The sequence below is a fragment of the Phascolarctos cinereus genome, unplaced genomic scaffold, assembly GCF_003287225.1.
Source record: "Phascolarctos cinereus isolate Bilbo 61053 unplaced genomic scaffold, phaCin_HiC Scaffold_726;HRSCAF=1367, whole genome shotgun sequence".
NCBI lineage: Eukaryota > Metazoa > Chordata > Mammalia > Diprotodontia > Phascolarctidae > Phascolarctos > Phascolarctos cinereus.
In genome coordinates, this window is record NW_027556098.1 from 346,923,922 (window position 1) to 346,934,247 (window position 10,326).

Consider the following 10,326-nt stretch of genomic DNA (forward strand, 5'->3'; position numbering starts at 1 on the left):
TTTTCTTTTTTACTTCAGTTGAAGCATAATATATTCTGCTTCACCTTTGACCTTTACTCTGTGTTTTCTCTGTGCTTCAAATGTGTTTTTTTTTTGTAAAAAACACAGTGTAGGATTCTTCTTTTTAATCCACTCTGCTATTCACTTCCATTTTATGGGAGAGTTCATCCCATTCACATTCACAGTTATGTGAATTTCTATGTGTATTTCTATCCATCCTATTTTCTCCCTGTTTATACTTTTCTTTCTCTCTCTCTCTCTCCTTTCACCCTGTCTTCCTCACCAGTGTTGTGCTTCTGACCACTGCCTCCCTTCTACTATCCCCACCCTTTTTCTTTTCCCCTTTCCCTCCTACTTATTTATATGGTAAGACAGATTTCTTGCTGAATGTGTATGTTATTTCCTCTTTGAGCCAAATGCAATGAAAATAACATTCAAACAATGCTCACCCCCTCCCTTCTTTCCCTCTACTGTAATAGGTCTTCTATGCTTCTTCATGTGATGTAATTTACCCGTCTTCCTCCCCCTTTGCTCTTGTGCCAGTGCAATCCTTTTTTCAATCCTTAATATTATTTTTTAATTGGCTTATACTCACACCTTCTGTTTAAGTATTCTTCTAACTGCCATAGTAGAGATATTAGTTCTTAAGAGTTACAAGTATCATCTCCCCAGGTAGGGATGTAAACAGTTTCATGTTATTGAATACCATGGGTTTTTTTTCTTTCCTGTTTACCTTTTTATGCTTTTCTTTAGTCTTGTATTTGAAGATCAAATTTTCTGTTCAGCTCTGGTCTTTTCATCAGGAAATTTTGAATCTTCCCTATTTCACTGAATGTCTATCTTTTACCCTGCAAGAATATGCTCAGTTTTGCTAGGTAGTTGATTTTTTGTTGTAATCCAAGCTCCTTTGCCTTCTGGAATATCATATTCCAAGCCCTCTGATTGTTTAATGTAGAAACTGCTAAGTCCTGTGTAATTCTGACTGTGACTCTTTGATATTTGTATTATTTCTTCCTGGCTGCTTGCAGTATTTTCTCCTTGACCTGATAGTACTAGAATTTGGCTACAATATCCCATGGAGTTTTTATTTTGGGGTCTTTCAGAAGGTGATGAGTGGATTCTTTAAATGACTATTTTACTCTCTGGCTCTAGGACCTCAGGGCAGTTTTACTTGCTAATTTCTTGAAAGATGCTGTCCAGGCTCTTTTTTTATCATGGCTTTCAGGTGGTCGAATAATTCTTAAATTAGCTCTCCTGGATCTATTTTCCAGGTCAGTTGTTTTTCCGATGAGTTGTTTTACATTTTCTTCTATTTTTTCATTCTTTTAATTTTGTTTGATTCTTGATGTCTCATAGAGACATTACCTTCTACTTGTTCAATTCTAATTTTTAAGGAATTCTTTTCTTCACTTAGCTTTTGTACTCATTTTTCCATTTGGCCAATTCTACTTTTAAAGGGGTTGCTTTCTTCAGTGGATTTTTTTTCCTGTTTGGCCAATTCTAGTTTTTAAGTTGTTTTCTTTAGTCAATTTTTGTGCTTCCTTTCCAAGCTGTAAACTCTTTTTTTCATAATTCTCTTGCATAAGTCTAATTTCGTTTCCTTATTTTTCTTCTGTCTCTCTTACTTGATTTTAAAATCCTTTCTGAGCTCTTCCAAGAGGACTTTTTGGACTTGAGACCAATTCATATTTCCTTTTGAGGCTCTGCATTTTGACATTGTTGTCCTCTTCTGAGTTTGTATTTGGATCTTCCCTGAGTTTTCTGTGGTCAGGTATCTTTTTTTTCTTTGCTCGTTTTTTAAAGTTGACCTCTGCTTCTGGTGGGGGCACTGTCACAAGCTTCTTGTACTGGGGACCATAGGCCTGGTCACTCACTTTTCTGTGCCCTGGCACCTCTGGGGCTGGTGGCTTGCCCACTGCACAAGGTGGCCCAGCCTAGTCTTCCCTGTTGTGCCCTGGGTTCTAGGGCTGGCAGTTTGCCTGCTATGCTAGGGTTGGAGGCCTCACAGCTGGTTGTCTGCAACACTGGTCTTCTGAGCCAGGACCATGGGGCCTTGGTTGCTGATCTGTGCTGTGACTAAGAGCCTCCCACTGGCTTGCCCAGACACCACCCGTGCTGGGTTCTGCTCCCCTTCTACCCAAGGGAGACAGATTTTTCCTGAAGTCCTTCTAAGTTATCTTGGGCCGGAAAATTGTTTCACTCTGTCTTTCTATGTATACTGTCACTCCAGAATTCTTTTAGAGGCTTGATTTAACATTGTTTCTGAGGGAAACTGGGTAGAGCTCAGGCAACTTCATGGCTTCTCTCCGCCATCTTGGCTGCTAAACTCTTTTAATGATATAGGCCAGCCTTGCTGAGGTGGACACTTATCCATTCTCATGCTTTCCTCTTTTAACCTCTCTGGGCCTTAATCCCTTTACTACCTACGTTGTGAGAAATTGAGCAAGTCACTTAATTTTCCTGGGGTGCCAGTTTCCTCATCTTTTTTTTTTAATTACTTTTTTTTAGGGGCTAGGCAATGTGGTTAAGTGACTTGCCCAGGATCACACAGTTAGTGAGTGTTATGTGTCTGAGGCCAGATTTGAACTCAGGCCTTCCTGAATCCAGGGCCAGTGCTCTTTCCACCGCACCACCTAGTTGCCCCCAGTTTCCTCATCTTTAAAAAAGAAAGAGTTAAACCAGGTGATCTCTAAGGTTCTTTCCAGCTCTCCATCTATGATTCTGTGACTGTCTTCTCCATTATCACCCTTTGGTATCTACTGTGCAGGTCTCTGCATGGAAAATCTCTAATTTTGACAAATATTCTTTTTTTTGTATCAGAGCTGTACTATCTTCCCAAAAATAGTCTAAACAAATTTTCCATAGATATTAAGCCCTCTCCAACTTCCTGGAAAACTGTGGTTTACTACTCTATAAGTCACTGGAGAAGGTTTGCATGCCATTTGTAAGTAGTCCAGCCTGAATCTGGACTAAAGACCACGTTGACGTGGGGCAAATGTACTTCACCTTACTTTGGTGGTTTCATTAATTGTTATGATTCTTCTTTTGTTATTACTACAATGATTTCTTCATTGCCCATTGAAATTTCAAAGTATAATATGTAATGAAGGCAATTCCTGGATGACAAAAGCAGAATATTTTAATCTTAGTTATCTGGATATTTCAGATTGAAATTAACCACATGATTTCAGTTCTTAATTTTGCTTGTATGGAAATTCTTTAAATGGTGGCCTTTTTTCAAGCAATTTTGTGAATTTCAGATACTTTTTAAAAAGACTTGAAGGTTTTCAGGCAGGGGTCCAGGAAATTTTATTCTTTGCTAAGTATTTTTTCTAAGCTCTTTTCCCTTTATTTTTCCATACATATGATCAATGCCCAGAAATACATTTGTCCACTTTCCAGTTCTTTGTTAGCCATAGAATTCCAATTCAATATAATACAATTTATACAGTGTCTTTTATGTTTTAGGGACCATGAGGAATATGAAAATGAGCAAGAGTTATTTCCCTCAAGGAACTTACAGTCTAATAGAAGGGATAAGACAATTATGTAAATAAGTATAATATAAGTCATTATGTAAGTGGGACAGTATGGTATAGCAGAAAGAAAACTAGCTTAGGAGTCAGAGTTTTGGATTCAAGGATTCAAACCCTAGATTTGCTCAACTAATTGTGTATCTTGAGCAATTCAGTTTAACTCAGTCCAACAAACATTTATTAGGCACTTGCTGTGTTCAGAAGAATCTAAAGTTATGCAAATCACAATAGAAACAAGTATAATGGGTCTGAAGAGGCTGTAATATGTTACTAATGATGACTTGCACACAGACATGCACACAGGAAGTGGTATAAAAGAGATGTTCAAGAATAAATTGATTTCTTCATGACTGCTACACTTTACTCTTGGTTTAGCACCCTGGGGCCAAATGATAACCCTTCAAATACTTAAAGATAATGACCATTTTCTCCCCTGCCTCCCTTACCCAATCTTCTCTTCCCCAGGTTAAACATGATAATTTTCTTTAACCAATCTCCCTTTTCTGCCTTACTTATCAATGTTCTTCTTGTGTTTGAGTGAAGAGTGGAAGTAATGTGTATATGAGTAAGCAAAAGAATAAGTGAGTATCTGGGTTCTTAAATCCCTGGGGCAGCCCCAGAATGTAGACAGGGACTGTGTGAGTGAGGAGATTTATGGAAGGTGGTTGTGCCATGTTCCGTGTTTTAGTATTCATCACTCCCATTTCCCCTGTACAGAAATACCAATATTTGGAAGCCATAACATTGGAGGATTGATGTTATAATTGCATGCATGGTGGGAGCAGTGGGTAAAAGGAATTAGGAGGAATGTCAAGATATGAGGTAACACCTGAGTCTACGCTCAGTGGGAGGAAAGGAGGCAACAGGAGTGCATTAGGCTTGGAATGGCAGGCCACAGATAAGAGGAGCCCTAAAAAGGTAGGTTACAACAATGATTTCTCAATGAAGGCTGTATTCACAAAGAAGGGGGAGACCAAAAGCAAACTCTACCTAACACGAACTTGTACAAATTCCATTATGCATCATGTATCTCTCTAATGGAGAGTGATGGTGGAAGACTCAATGTTTGAGGACTTTGAAATAGAGTGACTAGCAATAGTTATTTCTGTGGGTCGCTTGCATCAAACTTTTGCCTTTCTGTCTTCCATTTCTTATAATATACAGTGCCCTCTCCTGGCCTTCCATAAAGCTGTCAGTCTCATCTAGCAAGGGACCACAAAAAGATTCAATTAATGGGGCAGAAGGTAGGAAGGTACAGAAATGAATATCCTTGTGTTTTGCACAAGGAAGAGAGACATAATCCACCATAGCAAAGAGTTTTGAGTCTTTGGCCATAGAAATCATTAGACAGCTTCTACATATTTCCTCAAGAGCTTCAAGGGAGTTGAGGAGTCATCTGTGTCTGGATGCCTGAGGCTCCCCTCCGAAAAGCAGCTGATCACCTCTAGGTGCAAGTCTGAGATAAATATTAGTGCCACAGACATGTCACTTAGTGGAAAACACTGCCTAAAAGCCTCAGCTGGTCCCTGGTGCACTTGTCTCATCAGCTCTGTTTGTGTTGGCCAAATGACTTACTGTGGGTTATAAATCAATGATGAGTGATGTGAGGACCAGATGGGTTGTTTAATGCATCCTCCACATCTCTGTCTTGTGACTGGCTGAAGTCCATGTGCAATTTTGAAAAGGATGTTTGAAAAGGATATTCATCATTTTAAATTGCTCTGTGGGAGCTGCACAGTTCATAATGTGCCACTCAGGCTCTTCTCAAAGATAGGCTTTCCTTGATGTGGTTTATACAATTTCATAACAGCAAAAGGGGGGTGTTAGGATGTAAAAATACTTTTGAAAGGATTAGCATGAAATAGGGGGAAAAGCCCAAGGAAGCTAAATGACTTTTGCTGAATTCCTGGGTAAAATGGCCAATGCTGTGAACTCCTGATATCTAGTTGAGCTCTTTCAAATGAAGTTCAACCCAAAATGCCAAAAAAAAAAATTCCCTCAGGCATTAGCCTTCAGTATTAATGAGATCTATGAACTCATCTAGCCAATGAAGCACAGACAAGAGCCGTCCATCCATCACCAACAACGAGGATGATAATTTACAAGAAAATAATTGTGCCTTTCAGCAAAGATCTTTACTGAAGCTGTTTCCTTGCAGAGACAAATCTGCTGTTGTTCTTCACCTTTCTGGAGCTCCATTTACCTGGAGAGATCAGTGGAGGAAGTGCTATATTTGGATGGCACTGCATAGCAATTTAGAGAGATGATGGACAAGCATTTGCCTAAACCACTTCTGAGGGGATGGAGGGGATCATATAAGCCTGAAGGCTTACATCCTGTGTCATCTTTACTTGTGTCTCAAGCAAAAGCACTTTAGTGTCAAAAGAGAAAAAAGGAAAAAAGATGAAATTGTTATCCAGGCTTTGAGCTCAGGTATAGGTACTAAAATAATTAAAAATGGAGAAAATAGGGAAAGAAAACACAAAAGAAAACAAAAGAAGGAATAGTGGTTGAAGCAAAAATTTTACCATGATATAATGAATTATTTATCTTTCAGATTTTAAAATCTGTTTCTTTCCAAAAAGGTCTGGGAAGCCATTCTAAACTGGCTGGATATTTTACAGATAATCTCTAGGGCACAACCAAGTTTCCTCAGACAATCAGAGCATGATTTCTGTGCAGCATCACTATAGTTCATTCAAGGACTTTTCTCATTTAATTTAAAGCCTATAATTGATTGTTCGATTGAATCTAAATCATATGATTGAGGTTGCCTGAGACTTTTCACCTCCTTAAGGTATCAGTACTTTTATCACTTACTGTTGATGGAGTGAGATAAATTTAGTGATTTACTCAATCAACACCCACTCTTACAAATTAATTAAGCCGTGTTTGTTACAGTGAGTGCAGGCAGGGGAATACAAGGGGTGGGTTTCCCAAGGTGACACTTGAGATATGTGATGATTAAAAAAGTTTGAGAGGCATAGTATCTGGGTAATTTAATCATTTTATTAATAAGGCCAGAGTATGGTCATTTGGCTGTGTCTCTTAAACCAAAGACAACCATGGCGGCAGGCTCACAGTTTATATATCCTTCTGGGCTCACAGTTTATATGCCTTTGAAGAGTAGGTTTTCAATGAGGGGCTGCAAGTGACATCATGTCATGTGAGGAATAGCAAGCAGAAACTTTGGATGGACCATAGAGTACATGGAAGGGAGAAGTGTTGATGCAGACTGGAAAGATTAGAAGAGATCTGCTTATAAAGAACTTTAAATGTTAAACTCCTATTTGCATTTGATCCTAGAGATAAGAGGGAGCTGATGGAATTTACTGAGGAATGGGGATGATATGATTAGACCTGTGCTTTAGGAAAACCACTTTGGCAGGTATGTGGAAGATGAATTGGAAGGAGGAGAGACCTGAGGCAGGGAGACCAATTAAGAGGTTATTACAATAATTCAGGCAAGAGATGATGAGGGCCTGCACTAGGGTGGTGGCTGTGTGAATATAGAGAATGGGATGCGTATAAGAGATAGAAGTGACCAGATTTGGTGTCTCATCAGATATGAGGGGTGAGTGAGAAGTTATGAATGACATTATGTTTTCAAACCTGGATGACTGGAAGGATAGCAGTACCCTCAACAGTCATAGCAAAGTTTGGAAAAGGAGAAGGTTTTGGTGGAATGATGATAGGTTCCATTTTGGATATGTTGAAATTGAGATATCTATGGGACATTCAGATTGAAATGTTCGTTAGACAGTTGATGATGCAGGACTGGAGCCCAGGGCTGGATACATAGATTCTCTGGGAATCATCTACACAGAGTTTATAATTGAGCTCAAAGAACTGATGATATCAGTAAGTAAGATCATTAAGAGAGAATAGAGAGAAAAAATATGGCACAGGACAGAGGTATGGTGCACATCCAAAACATATACTATAGATGAAGACCCAGCAAAGAAGACTGAGGAGGAACGGCTCAACAGGAAAGAGGAGAGCTAAGAAAAAGCAGTGCCATGAAAACCCAGAGAGGAGAACATATGGTTGAGGAGAAGGTTGTCAACCATATCAAATCCAACAAGAAAGAAAAAAGAGTATGAGAATGGAGAGGAAAATGAAATTTAGCCATTGAAATAAGTGATAACTTGGGGCATAAGAGTTTCGGTTAAAGTATCATGTCAGTTGTGGAGAGTTTAGAAGAGGGAGGGAAGTGGAGATGCTGAGTATATGCAACTTCTTCAATGAGTTTGGCTGAGAAGGGGATGAGACATATAAAGTGATAGCTAGATGTTAGGAAAGTTAGAAAGATGAAGTGTTTGGAGGCAGCAGGGAAGAGGTAGATAGAAAAGGACTGAAATTGAGAGAGAGACAGAGTGACAGAGAGACAAAGAGAGAGACAGAGATGAAGACACAGAGAGAGACAGAGATGATGATGATGGGAGAAATGTGGATGGAAAAATCTGGAGGAATGCTGGAGAAGATAGGAGGAGATGGGATCAAGTGAAGACTTACAGGTCTTAGCAAGGAGACCGGTCACTTCCTTTTTCAGAGACTGTATTAAAGCAGGATTTAGTGGGGATAATGTCAGAGGAATGTGAGATGAGGTGATGGGCAGAAGAGGGAGCTCATCATGAATGAATTCAGTTTTTTTTTTAGTGAAGAATAAAACAAGGTGTTCAAATTGTAGGTGAGATGACTGAGGAAAGAAAAGAAAGTATGTAACAGTTTCTGTGGTAAGTTGGATAAAAATCAGTTACAGAGGAGTAGAAAGATTGATTTGCTACAGTGAGGACATAGTTGAGATTAGATGACATATATTTGTAGTGGACCCAGTCAGCATGGCTTTGTAACTTACTTCTGTTAAGTAGCATGTGTATAGGAAATGGATGGAAGGAGTAATACAGGGTTAGGGTTTTTTAAAGCATGAGTGGAAATAAAGTAAAGGAGCAAAATATCCTAGAGTAAAAATAATGTAAAGTTGAACTAGTTCACCAAGGGGTCAATCCTGGAAAGGGAAGAGAATATAACCGGAGCAGAGATAATGGCCTGGGAAAGTATCAAGGATTGGAGGGATTGGATGTAAGAGTAAGGATGAAGAATAGATTCAGGAGTAGTAGGTATAGAGAGAGGTAGAATGGTAGAATATTATGATCAGATAGAGGAATTTTGGAATTTTTGAACATGGACATGAAATATTATGGATTATATACACACACACACATATATATGTACATGTGTGTGTATATATGTATATAAAGAGCGAGTGAGAGTTTATGACTAGGAACTGTTCACTGCAAATTCAGTTGAGGAGATTAGAAGAGGCTCAAAAGATATCCTGAACCAGTTTGGTGAGTCGCACTGGACAATGATTAGGAGGAGGAAGAAAGTGGGGAAGGTGGCAGGTAGAATATGTGGCAATGGGATGGGAGGGGGCAAGGTGCTCCTAGAGTTACATAGCATGGAGCTAGTCGAAGATCACAAGATATATTTTTAGTGATGGGGAGGAAATGTGTCATGTCCCTTAGATGTTGGTACCCTGGAACAAAGCCCCAGTCACCTGGCCCTAGTTATAGCTCTCTTGGCTATATGACTTACACCAACCAGTTGCCAGACTACATACTATATTCTACATCTGCTAGAATTTTGTATTCCTACAAAGAAATCCTCCTCTAATATTTCACCAGTTCCGTGAAATGGTCTGGTTACATGGTATCCTTCCTAAAGCAATGTTAATGGCTGATATTGATCAAGTAACAAAATTCGTGTTTCCCCCAATCATTGTCCTTGGTTGCCTCTCTCAGAAGATGTGCCTCCACATACGAGGTTGAGCAATTGTGCATCTTATCTCTTTTCTTAGCTTATATTATCCTCTGACTTCTTACTTCTGTGGAAAAGTTCTAGATTCAGGATTTATTTTAAATGCTGGATTTATATTTCATGCAGATGGTAGTGGGAGCATTCAAAATTAATTCAATTAAAAAACCAAAGGGATGATCATCTTGCCTGACAACAGTGGAGGCCTGCCATACCCACGTTATTAAATTTGGCTAATTATCTAAGATACAGGGGATGCTAGTGATTCATGAAATTAATAGTAAGAGAAATGTGTTTCCTAATTATGTGTTGAACTTTTATGCAATTTTATCCCAACTCCTCCAGCATACATGTACAAGTATTTGGGGGAGGGGGATTGTTCAGATGAATAAGCAGTGGGTGCATATTTAAATGATGATGATTTTGTTCAGCAAAGTAGGAGCAAACAGGATATGTAATGTTCAGTAGCCTCTGACAATAGTGACTATTTCCCCCCCCTTTGTACTGGCTTGGATGACTGTGTCATGTTACTCCTTGTGGCATGTGTTTGCTGGCAAGTTTGCTCAGTGATATCGAACATAGCAGCTGCTGAGAGGTATTGAGGCAGATCACGACTTCGGAAGAGACCTTGGCTTGATGTCGCAGAGCTCATGCAGAATTGCTGGGAGTGGGATGGTCCACGGTCAGGGTGGAATCAATGTATGCTTTTTTCAGAGTGGCAATCTCTCCATTGCTGAAATAGATGGTCTGGAGAGTGACAACAAAAATGAGACTTCCCATTTTGTCTCTTCATTCCCTTTATGTATCGAGCAACCAGCAAGTAGTTATTACTATTATACTGTAGTGCCTATTATAGAAATAGTGCCCAGTGCTGTGCTAGATGCTAGAGATACAAAGTCAAAAGTGAAAACAGTTCTTACAAAGGGAGGCAAGTCTCTGATGAAGAAAGTGACCTGTTTCCTTGCTAAGATCA

The 10,326-nt window shown here is 39.3% G+C and overlaps 1 protein-coding gene across 1 annotated transcript in view; it reads right to left on the bottom strand.

The window, feature by feature from the left end:
* LOC144454388 (uncharacterized) overlaps window positions 1-10,005 on the bottom strand; it is a 43,783-nt gene extending 33,778 nt beyond the window's left edge. The window contains exon 1 of the mRNA XM_078146201.1: window positions 9,859-10,005. Coding sequence (XP_078002327.1) covers window positions 9,859-10,005 — 147 coding nt within the window. The remainder of the gene's footprint in view (window positions 1-9,858) is intronic.
* Window positions 10,006-10,326: the final 321 nt, after the last annotated feature.